General features: G+C 44.6%; 1 protein-coding gene across 1 annotated transcript in view; it reads left to right on the forward strand.

Moving 5' to 3' along the window:
• Positions 1-20,960, forward strand: part of TAGAP (T cell activation RhoGTPase activating protein) — a 53,468-nt gene that overhangs the window by 25,804 nt on the left and 6,704 nt on the right. Inside the window, exons 3-6 of the mRNA XM_082048158.1 lie at positions 19,241-19,282; positions 19,721-19,805; positions 19,916-19,969; positions 20,519-20,585. Coding sequence (XP_081904284.1) covers positions 19,241-19,282; positions 19,721-19,805; positions 19,916-19,969; positions 20,519-20,585 — 248 coding nt within the window. The remainder of the gene's footprint in view (positions 1-19,240; positions 19,283-19,720; positions 19,806-19,915; positions 19,970-20,518; positions 20,586-20,960) is intronic.

The raw sequence follows: 20,960 nt of genomic DNA on the forward strand, positions 1-20,960 counted from the left end.
CCAAGGCTGGAAGGACCGTTTGCACTGATTGCAGCACAGAGTCCACAGGCTGAGGGTAGGTTATATCTGGAGAAGCAGTTAGAGCTCCCTGACCTTCCTCCTGGCCCTGGGGTTTGGGGTCCAGCTGCGATATCTTTCAGGTTAGAAAATATTTCCAAAAGACACTTAGTGCTGTTAAGTTTCATACTCTGAAAAGATCTGTTTGGCTGATGTCCTCCGCTCTGCTTCCAAGGGTGTGTCTCTCATGATACCCCATGCCAAGATGCCTCCTATGGCAGAGACAAGAAGCATGAAGAGGTCTGTGATCTCACTCCAAGGGACCAACCAGGACCTGAGGAGACCTGGAGGAGAATGATGCCACCCCAGGCATGTCTTTTACTCACCTTGCAAAGCCTGTCTTCTTTGTCCCTCTTTTGCCGTTCAGGGAGAATGGCAGAAGTGCTGCTGTGCTAACCTTGCAACCAATTGAGACTGTCATCAGAGGGGATGCTGAGGTACCTCAGGAGCAAGGCAACACAAAGAAAGTACCCCAGTGACTCAGACTGATGAACACAGATAGTGTTCAGCATAATTAAATTGCAACCTGCATGAGTGTCAGCAATATGACACATAAAATAAGAGCTATTTGTATTTGGGCTGGTGGATACACATTTTATTGTGTGTGTTCTGGTTTCTGATGGTCTGCAAAGGCTCGAATTTGTCTGTGAAAGGTTAAAACCCCCAAGTGAAAAATGTAAAAAATTAGCTTGAAGTCACCCAAAGGTGGTGTTGACAAATAACAGTTTCTCAGGGATCTAAGAAAAAAGATTTTGCCTCAGCTTGGGCTGGCTGAATACTGGTTGATGAAGCATGAATATGACAACTGCAGGCTTTTCTCTGTTACCAGATAATCTGAAACCCCACCGCTGGCTTTTTCAAATATACTGTGGTTCGTAATCACTAATCAGTCAGCTTCTGTGAAGACGACAGCAGCAATGGGCTTCTTAGCACTGGGGGAAGACCCAGTGGGGCAATGTTGATCAACATATTCCAGCAAATGGAGAATTCTGGTCATGGGAATAAGCAATTCAGCAAATTTCTCAAAGCAAAAGGCACATAGTCACCTTGAAAAGAATAACACAAGCCAAGCTAAGTCACTTGACTGGCAAGCAAATGAAACACTCATTTAAAAGAAACCGGGCATATATGCGTTGCAGAAAACTTTGACACTTGCACAACAAGCCACTGGGCACTGAGGCAAGACACCAACCAGCTGCCATGGATCATATGATGCCATCGGTCACATGAACCAGCTTTGCAGAGAAAATCTCTCATGAGCCTTCTAGGCAGTTACTCAGCAGATTAGCTGTGGTTGCCCTTGCAAAGGTTTTCTATCTGTCTTCCCCATTTTGTAGCTTTATGTATTCTTAAACTCTTGTTCTCAAGTGTCCTGAGCAGGGTTAAAGAGACAGATGGGCAAAGGCCCCCGGTCTCTGTGAGGTGAGAGTGGGCAAACTTTCACCTTTCTGTATTCCAGTGTAGATTGTTGCAAGCCTAAAAATGGTTATAGCTGGTCAGATTAAAGGGACATGTTTCTCCCTCGTTGCTTGCTTAGTACAGCACAAGGAAGCAGACCCCGCTTCTAGTTTATCAGCCTCCCACATGCAAACAAAAAGTCAAACACCTCAGAACCTGCCAGTTTCTCTCTGAAAAGAAGGAGAGCATGAAGAAATGTCATCAGCAACTGCTTTCTGAATGCACAGTGGGCTGGAACTTCCTCTCATTGGCACTGCTATCACGCAGCCTTCGCAGGAGCCACTTGCTGACATGTGCAATCACAACTGCAGTCTGCCTCTGCTCTCGTTCCTTTTTTGCCTTTCTGCCTTTTGCTTGGTCCAGATGGAGGCACAAACCCGACTACTGTCTGGGTCTTGGAACATTTTGCACTCACTGTGCCCTGGGAAAAGCAGGGGAGAACTCAGCTTAGAGCATCCCCAGGTGGCATGATGGGAGCCTACAGCAGCTATTACAGTGCTGTCCAGAAAAATCAGACATGGAAAATCCCAGGCTTCTTTTATCATAAGGAGGCATAAGAGTGGTACAGACCTATGCTGATGAAGGCAACCTGGGCAAATAAATGAGATGCACCTCAGTGCATAAAAGAGCAGAATGAGAGCTACTACTGGGGAGAATAATTTAAAAGCAAGGTGCTACTGTTATTATGTGAGAAGTATAGGTGTAAGGAAAATGGTGGTGTTATTTCCTAGGAGCTGCAAAAGGAGAATGTCTGTCTTTATCAGGAACTGAAGGAAGCCCTTTTCTATGTAGAAGAACAAGAAGTAGTTTTTATTCATCTTAGTTTATTTCTTCATATGGAAAATAGGCTCCTTCCAGTTTTCCTCTTAGACTGAAGGAAGTGTGCTATCATTCATGTTGTCTATGCTACTCTCTACATACTGTTTACCACATGTACAGTGTTACGGGAAATACCGAACATCTGAGCCTGTGGTTTAAGCCCCTTTATAGTCAACGGGGAGAAAGAGGCAGTTCCAGCTGCAGAAACCCTCTGAGCTTTTCTTAGGTTACTACCATAGGGCAGGATTCCTTCCCACATAGACATGACTTGTTCTCTCTTTGGACTATGGAGAGAATCTAGTTGACTAACTTGGATGTGGCTGTGTCAGTCTGGACAGGGAAAATAGCCAAAGGATGTTATGCCTACTACCTCTTGCATTGACAGGAATGTCTCATCAGTTCCTCATGACACTCCATGGGACTGTCTGTGTCCACTTGGTTTCAGCCTTTGACTACCTGTTCTTGGGGAAAAAGCTGTTATCTTGTGCTGTGTTTGAATGGCACATTGGGCAGTAAGGGTTCAGTCTGTGCTCCTTCAACAAAGACTTAGTGTTGCCACACACTAAACTGATTATAACTATCATCCCAAAAGATGAAAGTATGTTTGTATCATACTTCTGTGATTTCAGTGTTAGGATACCAGTGCTAGTGTAAATGGCAGGATGGAGGGAAAAAAGGGAGACATATGTCATAGTTCAGAAACCATGGCAGTGCCAGTCAGCATGTCTTCACAGCAGTGACTGTTGTTGATTTCAGCCATCTGAGCTTCTGGGCCTTCATTCCCCGGGCTCTTCCTTGGCAAAATGACTCTCCCAGAGATGGTTCCCAGGGTTGCCCTAAGAAGGCAACCTAGAAGTGAATTCCTGCTGCTCCCCTTTGCAGCTGTGGCATCACCTTCTGCCTGAAGGACAGGCTGGGCCTCAGTGAGCTGGGGGTTGTGTGCATTGAGAAGACACCACTCAGGTATGAAGAGCAGAAGGTATTCACCTTCAGATGCAGTAGTTCTCTTATGCTTGTCTGGCCCATCAGCTTCCCTGTTGCCACTTTCTGGTGAATTTTGGTGACATTTCACATTGCTGTGCTGGTTTGAATGGCATAGCATTCATCTGCCACCTGATGTGGGCTACCTCAGGCTTGTGTCAGAATGTGGGAAGTGAAAGTAGTGGCACCAGTTTGTATTTAGACTGTGACCACATTATTTTGAATTGATGCTCTCCCCTTTGTAAACAGGCCATGCAGTAAGCATGCAGCACCACAGCAGCAATGCCAGATTTGCAGGAGGGGGTACACTGAGCAGCGGGCACGTGTAGGCAGCTGGAATGAGAAGGGCAGATGTGCAGGGGTGCACCTTTTGTGTACTCCTGCCAAGCGGAAAGTAGTCTCTCTCGGTCACAGAAGACCGCAGATTTACTTTCACCTAAGAGCTGTCAAAACCAGTTAAACATCAGTTAGCACCATTACTCTCAGCAGTCTTGAACTGCAGGCCATGACAGCTCTGTAAGACGTGGATGGCCTGTAAAGTCCAGAGAACCACTGAGTTCTCTTTATTTAATGACAGAGCTCACCAGTAAGTGGCAGCTATACAAGATGTAGAGATCCGGGACTGGAAGGGACTACCATAAAGCTGTCCTCTAGCTTCAGGCACATTTGTGTGAGACAAGCCTTTAGTTATTTTATTTCTCTGCTCTTAATATGCCAAAGAAGGACAGGAACACACCTTTCTTCTACCTCATCTCCTCTGTCCATTGCAACCTGTGTATTCCTGGGGCCAATGGCAGCCTTTTGTTAGACCCAAGAGCAATGGAGAGCTCCTTTTTGGACAGGTCCTTTTCATATCACTGAGACATGGCCCCGGTCCTGGCCTCCAATCTCTTTCTCTATCACCAGGGAGATGACCCCCTCACCATTTCTGCTTCCCATTTGCTTCAAATAAGCAAGGGAAATGAAGCATCTCCCTCTTCTGAAGCACCACGAGATCAGGGGTAAGAGGTACCTCAGGCCTTCACCTACCCATTAGCAAGCAGCAAGCTGAGACTGAAACTATCTGTGGCTGCCAGAGCAGGACCCAGATAATGAATTCGTTAGCTGTGGCTTGCTGGCCAAACTGTTTTCATTGACAGAAAGTTCCCACAGTACAGGATAGGGGCAGGTGCTGCCATGTCAGATCCTGTTACCAACCTTGCACAGTCTCCGTGAGAGTTAACAGAGGAATGTGCTGCTTTGGAAAAGCCCTGTTCACCTCCCTGGGACATTGCCTTGATCACTCTGAGGAACAATCCTGACACTGCAGCCCCAGCAGCCATTATATTGGTGTGGAGAGACTCCAGAACAGCAGCCTTACATTCAGCAGAAGTAAGAATGGGAAAAAAGAAGGGGAAAGGCCTGTTATGTGGATTTCCCGTGTAGGAGCAGTGGTCCTTCATCCTGGGATGGGACTGGGCTGGTGCAGGCATGTGCAGCACCAGTGGTGCTCCAGGAGAAACCTACACTCTGTGCTCAGGGCCCAAGGGGACATGGGATTTAGGCTTGTTAGCCCTTGATGACTGACATTGAAACATCCCTGGCCTCATTGGCTCCTCTTTTGTGAGGAATTCCTGATCTTTTCAGATACAGGATGAAGGGCTGGGTGATAAAACTTTACCCATCCCCTGCAAAGTTTCTGAGTCTTAAAAATTTTCAGAAAAAAATTCTATTTAGAGTGCACAAAATGCCAGTCCCCCAAGGTATTTATCAAGAAACTGGGAGGGAAGATTAAAGAGTTACACTGAAATAAACAGCAGAGGGAAAATCAGGCTACACAGACACTTAATGTCAGTCATAGACTTACTAATATTGGGCCACTTTCCTGTCTTTTGTCGCAAACTAGTAAAACAAAAGTTAAATTCAGAGGGTGGATTTTGATTGCAACATCATTCTCTGTGATGTCTGTTTATGGATATGTTGAACCTCTAAGTAAAACATCTCCATAAACTGCAGCAATAACTGCCCCTCTTGCAAAATGTATTCCAGGAAATCATGAGGGAAATAATACGTCTAGTGAGGAATCCATTTCCAGGAAAAAATCTCAGGCTGGATGGGCCAAAGAGAAGAGAAACTGAACAGCGTAGAGGGGAAACATAATCACATAAAACTGTGTAGTAACTGCATATCTCAATGCAGAAATAAAAATGCGCTAGAAAACATCACATGGGTTGTGATGAGATGTATTAAACATTTTTGAACCGAGAAAGATATGAATATTATTTACATGCATCCTAGGCCCACTCTTTATGCATTGAAGAGCAAATGGAGAAACATGCATAAACAGCTGAGAAGCCAGAGGACAGATTCCTGCTTCTTGTCACTTTTTCCATCTACCTTCCAGAGGTCTCTGACCTCCATTCTACCACTGCCCTCAACTATGGGCAGTGCTCTAGTTGGGTAACATGGGGGTGACCAGAGCTGCTTGCTCCTCACTGAGCACTCTCTGTTGTCTACTCAACTTCTGCATATCATTATATGTAACTTTCACTAGTATCTGCATTTCTTACTCCACCTCATCATCAGACCACGATACGAAAAGAGAAAATGAGAGATAAAAAGAGAGGAATACCATATCTGAGTAGGTATTAAGGAATTCTTTCTCTCTGCTAATGATTACTTGATATGTTTGTCTCCCTGAAGATGTCATCCAAATGCCCTTGCCATGAGCCCTCACACTCTGCACCAGCTGAAGGACTTGAACCCTTTGCCATGGTAAGGTTTGAGCCAAAAAACAAGTCACGGTGGCTTGCAGCGAGGGCGGGCTACTGTCTCAAAGATAAGGATGCTTATTTGCATCTGAAGAGTCAGACAGCTCCTCACTCAACATTTCTGTCACCTGGCTGCCTATCCTTCTTGTGGGCCCCATGCCCACCACACTGCAGGTGGAAGCTGTTCAGCTGACTAAACCATCTCCCATCTCCCTGGTCTGTTGCAGCCGTTTTGACAGCTGTCAAATGTCCTCAGCACAGCAGCTGCTGCTGTTGCTGGGTTGGTACTGATGGGAACTTGGCCCGAAGTGTTCCTTCGTTTAGTTGTTATTTGGACAGGCCAACAAAGTGTTCCCAAGGCAACCCAAGCTTGGGAAGGTCTTTGAGAATGTTTAGTACTTTTTATCTTCCCAAGAGCAGAGTAGACTTTGAGAAAATAATGCAAAGGTATTTGTATCACTCTGTAGCTTTCCATATGCAGAAGAGCAAAGACACTGGAATGGTCTGTGGGTCTCTCAGATGAAAGACTGTAAGATTCATATATAGCAAAAATGGGTATCATAATCATATATGACAGTTGCAAGTGCTGTTATCCACAATCAGGATGGTTTCTAGGTTTTCTCTACACTTTTGTTATTAAATATTTTATGGGCAGATCCAAACACCTCCTGAATTCCTGCAAGACCTTAGTAGGATTTTTATTTTACACTTTGCATTATAACGCTATTTATTAAAGAAAACGATACCTTCCTCATTTTCCTGTGGTCATGCATATAATTTTTAACGGACTCAGTTTGTGGAGAAGGAATGTCTTCTGCCAGTTCACAACATTATTAACATGTTGAAGCCCTGATAAAAGTTGATACAACATGGCAGCATGGTAGAGACATGATGAAGGAACTCAGTGATCCAGTGCCCACTTACAGGAAAGGAAATACCTTGCTGTGGCCCCATAACTTAGCCCAAGGCAGGGTTCATTCAGAGCAGAGCTCCAGTAGGGACACAATGAAACCTCTTCATGCATAAGATTTTCATTGGTAGTGGATCTTTGAAGCATACTCATTTTTTTTAATAGATGAGTCATTGACTAAAACTTGATTCTAAGCCCAATTTGGAGGACCTTGTATCTGAATCCCAGCTTTGCAGCATTCCTGTGCAATAATTCAGTGACTAATCGGAATCTAGATGCTGATCCCCATCCCTTTTCTCCCTGTGTCCCTAGACCTGGCATACCAGGAAAGCACCTTCTTCTGTAATTATCAGATGCAGTTTAGGTCATTCTTTAGCCATCTGCTTTCTGCAGAAATTATTTGCGAAGGGTACTGAAAAAAAGGGGACACAATGAAGAGCACTGGTCAAGCACAGGTTAGTTTTATCTCAGCCATGCTCAGCACACAGCAGTCATGAGGCAGAGAAAACCGAAAGGAGCACACTGATCTCTAAAATCTGTCAAGACTGTTAACTTCCCAAATCCTATTTAAAATCGGGGTGGGTAGGTGATTAAAAAGGCAGTAGGTCCCTAAGTATCTTTGAGGATCTGGTCCTTGACTGCTTCCTCACCAAAGCCTCAGTGGTAACTCCCCAGCACAACGTTGCCCACAGCCACCAAAGCCAGCTCCAGCCTTCTCCCATCAAGATGGCACAGAAGTCATGCCAAAGGAGATAAAATCCCAGAAGTGGGCACATGCTGGTTTTGTGCTCTCTTCTTTTCTAAGGAATGGAGACTAGGGTGGTACCTTGACCATATAAAGTAAAGCCCTCATACATGTGCATCATTTTGAAAGAGTCTGTGGTTTCTAATGGAAATTCCCTGTTTTGAGGACAAAATTTTTATTAAAAGTGATAGAATATTTCATGACGGCAGACTTTTATAGGTCTTCTCTCATAAAACCACAATCTGACACCAAAAGCTTGGGATTTTTTCCCATTCTTGTTGTCAGTTATCTCCATTTAAAGTTAATTTTGAACATGACCTAACTTAGAATGGTGTAATTTTATACTTGGGGTGCACAGAGAGCCAGGCTGCAGGAATTGGGACCTTTTCAGTTATACCAAGACGGATACAGAAACAGCCACAAAACCACTGCAAGGGAAGGCATCTTTTGGCGGGAAAATTCATTCTGCAAAACTTCCAGATGTAGATAACTAGTGGTATCTTACACATCAGAAAAAGAGAACCAACAAAAATTGCATTTTGAGGAACTAAAGCTAGGATCTGCTAAGAAATAATAAAGAAGAAAAAAAGAGAAGGAAGAGAAAAAAACAACCACAATGTCTGACTGTAATTTCCTTTTAGAAGATCGCCTCTGTAAGAAATTAAGCAACTACTTTCAAGTTGATAAAAGCTTTTTTTTTTTTTTTTTTTTTTTTTTTTAAATCAGTACAACATAATTCAGCTTTTAAAAAGGGCACTGTTCACATTTGATTTTGAATTCTTGTCCCACTGTTAAAAATAAGTAATATTCGGGGTGAAAAATGAGCCTCTGTCTCTTGGCCAGGTATCCCAGTGTACTGAAAATGGAAGAGGGGAATTTCAAGCTCTGAAGTGACACATGAGCCTAGATGCCATTGATTTTCATTCGTCTGTGATGACAGTAGAGGAAAGGGACAAATCTATCAATTATATGGAAAAAGCAGTGATTTCTGTCTTGGGACCATGTATATTCACACTCCAGATCAAGGTGTTCAACTAAGCACTCATCTGTGCTCTTTGTGGAAAAATGATCAACTGAATAAAGTACTTCCATGCATTCTGAACATCTCAGTGTTCACACAGATGGTGTCACACTGGTGGAAAGGGATGTTCTCTGGCTTGTCGTTAGGATACAGAGTGAGAAGTATATCTCCATACACACATCCCTCCAGTCACCATCCCAGTGTTGTTTTAGAAGATTAAATATGACATTTATGAAAATTGGCAGCTACCTCTTACTTTCAGCACTTCTTGTATGCAGAATGCATAAGAACTTCTTATTTGTTCTGACAGCCCTTCAGACGTATTTGATGACTGAGGCACACCTTGGCACAGACCTTGTTGATAGATAGAATGGGCTGTCCATCTAACCACCTTCCACCCTCCATTTCCTCATATTTGTAGCTCAAAACCTGAATGCAGTCACCAAAGCTTTACCTGAAAATCTGAATATGCTGTCCTGGGAACAGTGGAACAAGCCATATACTGTTTCCTGCAGACTGTGTCCTTTGTGCCCTGCACCACCTCTCTGCAAAGACCTTGATCCCCACCACAATTATACACTGTTTCCATCAGGGACACCACAGCTAGCCCAGAGCTACAGGCACAGTGACTGAGTAGCCATGATGCACATGCTGATTAGCCACCCAGAGATGTTTAATGACTTTTTCTCAGGGAAATAAATCCTCACCACCCACCAATTTTCAAAATGCTCATAGAAAGTTCACTGGGTTGAGGAAGAGTTGCTCACTTGCCTGCTGTGACTGAAATTATTAATTGAATCATAGAGTACCAGGTTGGAAGGGACCTCAAGGATCATCTGGTCCAACCTGTCTTGGCAAAAGCACAATCCAGACAAGCTGGCCCAGCACCCTGTCCAGCTGAATCTTAAAAGTGTCTAATGTTGGGTAATCCACCTCTTCCTTGGGGAGATATTCCAGTGGCTGGTTGTTCTCCCTGTGAAACATTTCCCTCTTGTGTCTAGTTGGCATCTCCCCAGAGTAACTTGCATCCATTGCCACCTGTCTTTTCCATTTGACTCCTTGTTAAAAAAGGAGTTTCCGTCTTCTTTGTAGCCACCCTTTAAATATTAGAACATGGTGATAAGGTCTCGCCTAAACCTTCTTTTCTGAAGGCTGAGCAAGCCCAATTCTCTCAGCCTTTCCTCACACAGCAGCTTACCAGTCCTTTGATTGTCTTTATGGCCCTTCTCTGGACACTTTCCAGCACGTTCACACCTTTTTTTTGTATAGTGGGAACCAAAACTGAACACGGTATTCCAAGTGTGGCCCGACGAGTGTGAAGCAGAGGGGGATAATGACGTCTTTGTCTCTGCTGATGATGCCCTTGCTAACGCAGCCCAGCATCCTCTTGGCTTTCTCTGCCACAGCAGCACACTGTTCACTCAGCATGCTGACCACCAGGACCCCCAGGTCCCTTTCCACAGAGCTGCTTCCCAGCTGGGCAGATCTGAGTCTTTCCTGTAGAGACCAAAAGTTATTGCGGGTGATAGAGGACTGAAAAACACCTGGGAAAAAAAGTGCAGTCACCTAAGCCTTGCCGATGAGACTAGGAGACCAAGATTAAAAGCATATGAAGAACTAAATCCAGTTAAATCTGGTAGAAGTTCTGCATGGCTAAAGATAGTTTGGCATAGGAAAGTAAAAATTAGAAGACAAAGAATATTGCGTGTGAGAAGCTAAACACCGAAGTCTTAGAGGGGATAGCTGTGGGCTGGGAGTTTCTGAGGAGTGCCACTGAGGTCCCTCAACCCCAGGCAGAATTAGACCATTTTTGCTAAGGGGTCTCACAAACTTTCTTGCCAAGGAGGCTAAGAGCCCCCTTAGGAGCTTGAAGGTACACACTGACTGCAATGATTGCAGTGCCACATGGACTGTCCCAACCTCACTTTGAAGGAAGTAACTCCTCAAAGAGCATGTAGACATTGTGTGACACCATATCCCACTATCTGCCTGATGTTTAAAGCATAGCCTCTGCTGTGGCCATGCTGGCATCCCCATGTCAGATCCCTTCCCAAAAGTTAGATGAAGGGAGGGGAGTTCATGCTTAGAATCTAGATAAAATTATTAGTTTGGTTATGACATTGCTGTATTTCCTTCTGACAATAAGCTGCATGCATAAAATAAGTGTGTAATTGATCTGGCCAGAAGCTGACTGTCACATTTCAGTGTGGTAAGTAGAACTGCATAGACCTTAAGGGACACAAGTAATGCCCAGAAAATAACATACAGTCCTCAAAGATGATGCATTTAAAATGCCTTCATTTGTCAAAGATTTACCATTACGGCTAAAACTTAGATATTATCTTTGTTATGTGGCACATAGGAGACAGAAGAGGCAACACTGCCAAACTTTTTACAGGGATCTCCTGTAGGTACCACTTCACCAAAAGCTATCAAAGCACCTTATGCAGTGCAGTGACCTTTTATTTTCATCATGTTATTAATGAGAAACTAAGGTAGAAAGAAGGGAAGCTGCCTTTCAGATGTTGCATGGAAAATCAAAGGGCAAAACAAAGCATCTCCTGGAGTTCACCCACAAAACCCCAGCACAAAGACACAATTGCAGTTTTTGGTTAGTCTGAAAATTCCCTAATAGGGGGATTACGGAGTGCTGTAGGTTTGATGAGTAAGCCTGTTCAATTGTTAAAGTAACAACTTTTTCCACGCTTGTGATGTTCATTAGGATTTTTCTTTTAAAGTTAGTACAGAAATATTATCTGCATTGTTTATCCGTGTCAGTCTCACAGTTATGACAGGTTTACTTTGCAGCACACTCTCATTCCAAGAAAACTTCAGGAATGCTCGGTTCTGGAAGCAAACAGATATGTTGCAGGGAGGAGGGACAAACACTGGGACATAATACAGGCCTCTCAAACTCCTCTTCTAGCACATTTGGCTCTCCTAAAATAGCACAGACAGAAGCCAATTACAGTGATACGTTGTATTTCAGTGTCTGAGGTTAGCAAAGGTTTTTGCTGAATATAACATTGGAGGTGGCTTAGGGATATAACAATTTCAGGGGATTATGTCTGAAAGATGAACTCTGGGGATATGCGCATAATGCAGTAAGAATAGGAACTTTGCCTTGTTACCTACCGAATGGAAGTAGGAGCCCTCTGCAAATGTACCAGCATCTTAGGTTTGGCATGATTTGCAAGATAATGAGTGTTCATTTTTACTCTCTGAATACTAAGTTCAATTAAGTTACCCAAGGACAGGATTGGTTCACAGTGTTGCACAAGCAGTATTAAGGCTTCCTGTAGCAATATAGTCTTTGGTTTACCCAAATGTTACAGCGTTGTTAGACTGTACATCTTTTGGCTCAGCATTATTATATCTTCTGGTGCCTAAAGGTAAGAGGATTCAATCTCTCTTTGAAAAGACCCTTTTTTGAGGTACTTCTGGGGTACATATCTTATCTGAACAAGTAACCATGTAACTAATTAAGGTATCTAGTAAAAATCAGAGCATTTCTTCTCAGCTTTCCCTTACACTGCAGATAGGATTTCTTGTCAGACCTGAGGAAGGGTTTTGCACCTATATCAGGTGACCTAGTTGAAGATATATTCTCCCCGCACAAACTTTCTTGCTAATACTAAATAAGGCAGTTCATGACTGCGAGACCACACACAGTGACTGTTTCAGAGGGAAAAATCCCAAAGAAACATACTCATCTGATAAATGGGATAAAAGGTAAGGCTCAAACAAAGCACAAACAAACCTTTAAAAGGAAGTGGAAAGGGAGAACAAAATCTTCTGTTCAAGCTTCAGCCATCACTGAACAGGGAAATGGACATGGTGGCATGCAGGTTCCTTCTCTACATGCTCCTTACTGTCATGTGTGTGCAGTGACTGCAGATCCGAAAGCAAAGGCAGCATTCAGAGCAGGCACATGTGAGTGGAATAAGCAAATGCAGCCATAGCAGCATGGGATCTGCATGGCAGAAGCGGTAATTAATAGCCAACATTGCAGGAACACAGGCCTGAACAGAACAGCCTGGACTTCAAGCCAAGCCCGCTCCATCAAAGAGCTGATATAGCTGAACTCAATCGCAAAAGCATTTTTCCTTTCCCTTCACCACTCTCACTAGCAGGCACTCCTGAGTCCTGCTTTCCCTAGAGGGTGGGAATTCCTCTCCTGTTCCCAGCCTGGAAGAGTCACCATGCTTTTGCAGACTTGGAGGGGAGGACCTGGCTGCCCTGGTTGCAGTTGTGCTGGGTGGTGCTGTTGCCCAAGGCTGGCTTGCCCTACCCCATGGTGCACCTCCTCCCTCCACGTGTCCCCTCTGCAGCAGTAGTGACAGTCCCATTTGCCTCGTGGTGCCCTGTGGCAGGAGGCAGAGCCTGTGCCATAAGAAGCACTTGCTTTCTGAAATCCTCATAAGGTAGTCACGCTTTATAACAGGATAGCAATTCCAAAGTGGAGTGTTTATATGAAACACTAACACGGCAGATGTTGCTAATAGCAACAATATGGCAATTACCAGCTAATATGGAGATGTTTGTTTCGAATTTGTCATCTTGGTTTTGATGGGTAGCCAAAACTTCTTCACAGAAGAACATTTTATTTTGTGTTGTGTGGATGTGCATGCACAAGGACAAGGCATGCACAAGGACAAGGCATGACAGCAATAACTCTCTCAAAGTACGGGGTCAAACGTGCTCAGGGGAGTTTAACTGTAGCCAGCGGAGTTGTGCTTGGAAAGATTTGCTTTGCCTGACATTGTGTTTGCCTGGTGGATGGAGTCCAGCTGTGTGGTCCCAAATGTTCCCATTCATGGTTCACTTAGTGGTAATGAGGATCTGGTTACCGGCAGTTCTACTTACTACTTACGAAGCAGGTACAACACAGGAATGACAAACTCACAAATGCGTCACTATGATGAAGAGTTTGGGGATATTCCCATCATACTGCTGGGGCTTGGAGGAGGGTAAGTGGAGGCAAACAATGGGAAAATTCCAACTACTTCTGGTTGTTCCTCCTGGGCTCCTATGGTGACAGTTGTACTCACAGCCATAGGTGCTTGCTATGCCTGGAGCAGCTCCCACTCTGCCAGGGGAATCGTAAGGTGTTGCCACTCCTGAGCCGGTCTTTCTTTTCTAGTTTTTGTATCAATGGGACATATACACAATGCGACCCAAAATTACACTCAGGCCAAGTTTTCTTGATCTTATTCCAGATTTGCTGCTAGGCCATTGGCAGTCTGCAGATCACCTTTTGTGAGAAAATGAGATGAATTATGCCTGCAAATCACATGCAAGTTAGCATTCAATGTGAACTCCAGGTTATCTCTGGTTTCCACTGTTTCTTATTTCAAGATCTGAGATCATTTTGATGTGGAAATTCCAAGCAAAACACAAGGTGCAGAAGCAGGAGAAATACAAGCCCGCATCAACCAAAATTGAAAAGAAAACATTTTGCATTAGTCCTGAAAACCAAAATCAAGATTCATACCTCTCTCAATTTAGTAAGAAATGTAATCTGCCCCAAAGAACACATGAACTTGGCAGAAAAGCACCATCTCAGTTTCTGATTTGTGAATGGACAAGAGAGATAAGCAAATAAGTGAGAAACCTGTTGGAGTAACAAAAAACACTTTTCAATACTTTTTGAGTACCTTCAACCAGAAATCCTGAAAATATTAGAATTCAGACTTAATTACATGTATTCTCTGTTATCTTGTTGCTTATTGTAAGCAAGCAAAGATTTAGATCTGCATGTGCTCAGTCAGAAATGATAGGCAACTTCAATTCCCTGATGCCTATGTGCGCCTTTGTGGCCACCCCAGGGAGCCCAAGGAATGAGGGATTCCTAGGCACCACCGAGATAGAATGGCAAGCTGAATTCAGACACAGCTGAACACCAGCACAGACCCTTTGCAAAAAATGGCCTGTATGCTCATGTCCTCCACCACTAAAAAAACACCCATTGGGACCAGTCACATGATGACAAGTAAAAAACTTTATAGCTGCCAACTTAGGGGAAGCTTGGGGGATGCACTCATGAAAGAATAAACAAACCATCCTGCAAAGCAAATGCAACCAAAAGGGTGTCATGGGAAGGGCACAGAATATACCCTGGGCTGTATTTACAGTATTAATTTTTGTTTGTAACTTTTTCCTATGCAATAGTAACCCAACGTGTAGAAGGACAGTGCAATCTAACACATACTGCAATCTAGACTTGATATCTAATTAAGAATAGAAATCAGTTGAACAGAGCTGGGAAAAACTGACAGTGGGTTTCACTTTCCAAAGGAAGGATTAGCATGAGCCCAGGTCCCACCTGACTAAAACTGCAGGAGTTCAGCACAAGCTGGGTTGATGGGTCTGGTTCTGAACTGTTACAGGTAGGAGGTAGGGACTGGTCTGACCAAAGCTCAGGTTGCTCTCTTTTCTGTGACCAAACCCTGAACCATGTCTATGTAATCCACAACACACTCTGGGGAGTGGTAGGAAATCAGAGCTGTCTTCAGAAGATGTGTAGAAATGTGACCTGTTCCCAGCAACCCACATGCCATCCTGTTCTTTGAATCAAGTAGTGCTTTCCTTAAAACAAAACAAAACGCACCAACAAGTCTCTGACTTTGGTATAACTGCTCCCCTGGGGAGACTGCAGTTGTGCCAGTGAAGACAAAACTGGAATACAACCCCTTTTCCACACGGAGTGGCGGTGTTGCAGAACTTGGCTCTTGCTGCTCTATAAGGGTTTGAAAGGAGCGCTGCTCCCAGCATGTCCTGCTGAACCTGCTCACAGCTGCACCCTTGCTGGTATGGGCGACAGGGCAAAGGAGGGTTTCAGGATTCATTCACACACTCCCTCATCACTAAGAGCCATCATGTCAAACATTTGTGAAAGTAGTAGAAACAAACAAAAGTGAGCTGTGGCTGGGATTTTCCCATTTGTGGTTTGATAAGGACTCTCTCCAGCCACAGCAGATTTGTTCTTTTGTTTACTACCGGCTCCTGATTCCTTTCTCCTCCTGACTGGTTATGCCTCTTCATTGCTACAGTCTGGAGTCCTTCACTGAGCCACAGTGCAAAAGGAGAGAGGAGAAAAGAGGACAAAACACATAGCTTGACCGTAGCTCACAGAGGGAAAATCACCATTTGGTCTGTGTTGGCAGCAAGCACTGTATAAGCCCTCTCTCCAAAAGCTGGCTGGGCAAAGTGCTTGGGAGTGGACCACAAAAGCAGCCATGGCCTGGCGGGGGAGAGGGGCTGTGCAGGTCCAGGGGGAAGCAGAGTCAACAATCTTATGTCCTGGCCTCTATAAAGAAAATGCTTCACATCTCGGGGAGCACACCCAGTCCCCAGAGGTCTGGATCTACCCTGGGTCTCCCTGCTCCTGCGTTCCCTCCAGTGGATGCAAAGCACCTCAGCAGAACTGAGGGAAGCAACCTGATGTACAGGGTGGAAGGAAAGCTTGTACATGGGCTAGTCCTATAAAACCTGTTAAGTCCACTCCCTCTCCCACACCCTGATCTTTGTGTAAATGTCCCCATGCCCCTGAAGGAGAGTCAGAGATGGCTTGGGAGAAACACATCAACTGCAAACTGCTCCAGGTGTGCCCAAGCCATGTGCCATCTATTCTGCTCGCCCTAGGAACCACTGTGATACAATAAACCTATTGCTCTAACACATCATGGCATAAGATCTGTACCAGCCAAGGGGCAGACCATAGCAAAACTCTGAGTCTGCAAAGCAGAGCTGGGTGGTAGAGAGGGAATCAGTTTCTTCAGGGAGGGAAGAAGCTGTTCATGTGAGGGACCTTCATTTGTAAATATCCCATATGATAGGCCTTTTCTGTTAATATTTAGTGTGGAGATCAGCTTTGGGAGCTACATCTGTGTTACCCTTCACACACTGGTGCAGGAAGCTGTGAAGCTGCTTTGGCTGGTAGGTATGAGGGCAGCACATGCTGTGCTGGTCCTCCTGCCTTCACCCACCCATCACAGCAGCTCTTCTGTCCTTGGGACCCTGCACACAGCTCCATGGTGCTCAGCAGGAGCCACCACACCTCACGTACTGCTTTTCACAAATGCAGCCAAGCTTCATTCTGTGTGGTCACACAATTATTCCACCAAGCCATGTTTTTGTACCATGCCTGCTATTCAGATGGGGCATGTTTATTCGTAAGGAAATAAGCTGCTTTAAAGTCATTTTGACACAAAACAAGTGTTTGTGATACACAACATAAAAGACGTATGAGAAAAAGGAATTATATCAGGAAGGTAAAAAAACCCCAAATTGTTTTCCATATGGGCAAGCAGGCCTATACACATACATTCCACATACAATGGTCATTATATCCCCACAACTGTTAATAGATGGGAACTAATTAGACAGAGATACAGCAGTGTGTGCCAATGGATAGTCTGGTGATGTACAATCAATACATTATCCATTACTGTATCTTTTCCTCCTGGGAAATTCAAAGCATTATGCCCTGTATACAGCTGTGCCCTATTTGTAATCTAAGCTTCTGGCTGAACTGATCACCACCCATTAAACTCCCCTTTTTTTCAGGAGTTGCACATTTTCCAGATCAAACCCTGTGTCTTAATCATGCAATCAACTGAGCTCAGAAATACATCTGCTTACAGTGCTGGAAGTGAGGACAAGGCAGAGCTGAATTGCATAGGTCCCCTAAGCCTCCAAGATACTTATCAGACAGATATGTTTACATATACATTTAAAAGACGTACTGAAAAATATATGCCTCTTGTCCAAGAAATCCTGCTGGGACTATCAGCAGGGGTGCCACAGCCACCAGGGAGCCTCAGAAGAAATTATCAGGAGATGACAATATTTCTGCAAGGTGACAATATTTCTGCAAGAATGTGCATTGGCCCATGGAATTTAGTAGGGAAATGACTGATGTCACAGGACTGCTAATTAACAAAAAAATCAGTTGCAGCAGTGAGTAAGAGATCAGTGGTAAATGCACAGGGCTGCAGAGTAATTGATTGATATTCCTTTAAGTTTCAGCTCTGAACAAGACTACAGTCTGCTGTCTCTACAGAAGCACGGAAATGATGGGCCTCAGGAGGCCTTGAAAGGTCACCTACAGCATCTTCCCCCCACAAAAGCAGGGCAGCTCTTCTTTTTGCCCTTCTTGACACATCTTTGTCTAACCAAAAGAGAATTTTGCACCTTGGATTTCTGCCAGACTTGAGCTGAGACTGACTGTCTCTTCCAAACGACAACGCGGGGTCAGTGCTACATGGGCTAGGTCTGATGTGGTTAAGTAAAGTAAAGCTTTCAGGGTGAATTCAGCAGCGGATGTAGCCGTGATGAGCATCTGCAAAGAGATGTGCTATGACACAGCCTCATCCCCCGCACACATGAAATGGAGCATCCACCAAGGGAAGCATCAGAGAGACCACAGTTATAGAAGTCTGCTGTCCACCTTGATCCATCCCTGGAGTATTCCCAACCCTCAACTCTCAGCCTTAGCCCCTCTTTTTCACTAGGTCAAAAGAAAGGTATCTAGAATAGCAGGTTTTAATTTGCCTCTGTCAATGAATCAGTAGAACTAATATAATGCATTTAAAATCAAACATTGGTGAATTTTCATAATGGCCTGGTAGAGTGAGTACTGTTGTCCTTATGTTCCTGGTGTGCCCAAGTTGGGGGAGAGTCAGCAACAGACCCTGAAAAGGTACAGGGAGAGCAGATACAGATTTTTTCTGGATTTTTTAATGTCTTCCGTTGAATTAAACTTTCTTACTTGGACACATAATTCTTACTAAGACATATTTTAAGCAAAACCCTTTATTACATGTTGTCATCCATTACTAGATTATTACATAGCACCACTTCTTCTATAGAAGTCCAACGCTTAGATTCTCAAGAACTAGTTGGCACTGGCAAAGTGTGTGTTTACATCTGCTTGCAGACAGTAAACTGTTGCTATTAGTTGTTAAAAAAATATACAAAAACATTTCTCTGAATCCTGGCTATTCCACTCCCCCATCTTTTTAACTGTTCTTAGTGTAACTTGATCTGGGGATGCACCTTTAAACTGCAAAATCTAAGGTCCATGAGCAGTCAAAGGACAGATGGTACCCACTGCCCTTTACCGGTAACGAGAAGCTGCCCACACTGCAGCCCGCTCTGCACATCCCACCTCACACTGGTGATGCTAAATGGAACCTTTACCTGGTGAGTATCTCATCTTTTCCATCCATAACAGCTACAAGGGCTTTTTTTTTTTTTTTTTTTTTTTATTTAAGGGAAAAAAAAAAAGCACAGCTCCTCTAAAAGGAAAGAGGAAGCCAGAAATTTCATAGCGTCTCAGTCCTGCCCCATGATGCTTCTTCCTGCCTGTGAATTTCCACCTGCCCTTTCTGCGTATATAAGGCAGCACATGTGGGGTAGAACTGTTTAGTCGCCTGCCTCTGTCCAAAGGATTAGTAGCAGTGAGGGAGTGATGCTGTTTCTCCTTTCCTCTGCAGTTTGCGGGAGGTGAAGGAGCTCTGGCTGGACTCACTCCTTGGGTAAGTACTCTCTGGGATTAAATCTGTGGTGTCGCGGTTGAAGTTGGTGGAGTGCTCCAAACACAGCTGTACAGAGATTTGCAAAAATATAGTTGGGGGAGAGGTGTGCTCACTGCTAAGCATAGCTCGTGGGCAGTCCTGTCTGTGTTGCTTAGACTTCTGTTTGCAGATTAACAGCAAGCTCATGTAGCTGTCGCCACTTGCTCATTTTTTACATGGATTAAAAATTGGAAGCTTTTTTTTCCTGCTTTAATCAAGAAGCAGATAGAGCAGCAGGGCTGAGTGCCTTCCAGAGCAGGGCTTTATGATTGACTTATGTGGAATATCTTGCTGGTTCAGGATCAGATTTAAATGCTAGACTAGTTTGCAAGGGAGAAAGACAAGAAGGATGCAGTTTAACAAAGCTCTTTCTTTGTCCATTCCCCGTTCAATAAACAGGCAAACAAAAGGACCGAAGGAAACCAGAGTGTCCAGAGCTCCCCGAATCAAACTCCTAATGAAAGTGTTAAGCAGCTGTAATACTGTGAGTGTCTTTATTGTTTCAATTCTGTCAACAGAATGATTTTGAAAAGCTCTGATTTCTAAACCATAGCATTCAATTACTCACAGAATGTCTTTTGTTTTCTTGCCTAGTCAAAGACACTAAATGCTGGGAACATGGAGAGTCTGATTGAGTGCCAGTCAGAGGTAAGCAGCTGCTATGATTCCCTCGATCCTTGTTGGGTACTGGTGTGAGATAACTTAGCAAAGTGGGGGTGGCCCCTGCCGGAGCTGCCTGCTGCCTACGAGTGGGCAGAGCCCTTAGAAGGCAACTCTGTGCAGCACCATGCAGAAGGAGCTGGGCATCGCTGTGAGCAGCTAAGTGCTCCTGGGGAGCTTGGCTCAAGAATCTGGCAGGCTCCGAAGAAAACAAAGCTTCCCAGAGAAGTTTAGGAGGAAATCTCCAGTGCTGGGGGGGACAGAGAAGGGCAGGCTCTGTCCAGCTGGGGCTTCTCTGGATCAAAAGAGCAGCCTGAAAGACCACGGGGTTGTGAGCTGCTGGGCAGGTCTGGGTGGCTGGCCATAGGGTGGGCAGTGGGGCAGTGTCACTCCTGGACTGAGGTGCCTGTCCAGCAGGAGCTAGGTTTGCTCTAGTTAGTGGCCGGAGCCTCTCACAGATTTCTGAGGAGCTGCAGCAACTCGCTGGTGGCCCTCGCTGCTGGTGGCAGCTCTGTAACTCCAACATGCTTCTTGCAGGCTGATGCCAAGAAGTGCCCCCAGCTGGTCCCAGTAGATACTGAAGACGGACTTTGCCACTCAATGGGTGAGTTCTAAAAACAAACTGAGGAACTGTCTTGTTATATAATTCTTGCAAGCTGGTGCTTCTGCAAAACCACCTAAAACTGCTTGCTTCACCTCTCTGAGCGCAATCCACAGCCCTCAGCGCCATCTAGGAGACAGCTTAACCCCAGGAGTGCCACTCACTTGCAAATGACCTCTTTCCCTTATGCTCCATGGCAGAGGTGACAGAGCAGAGTGACAGAGGTCTTGTATCTTTGTTCCCTGGTCCTCAGAGACACATTTCTTCGTGTCCCGTGGCAGCAAGGAAAACTAAATGTGCTCATTTCTCACTTGAGTATGGCCACTGAGGTGTGGCACTGCAAGCAAGTACCAGCAGTTGCACACCAAAGCAAAGAAA

Source organism: Streptopelia decaocto, assembly GCF_964273445.1.
Source record: "Streptopelia decaocto genome assembly, chromosome: 3".
NCBI lineage: Eukaryota > Metazoa > Chordata > Aves > Columbiformes > Columbidae > Streptopelia > Streptopelia decaocto.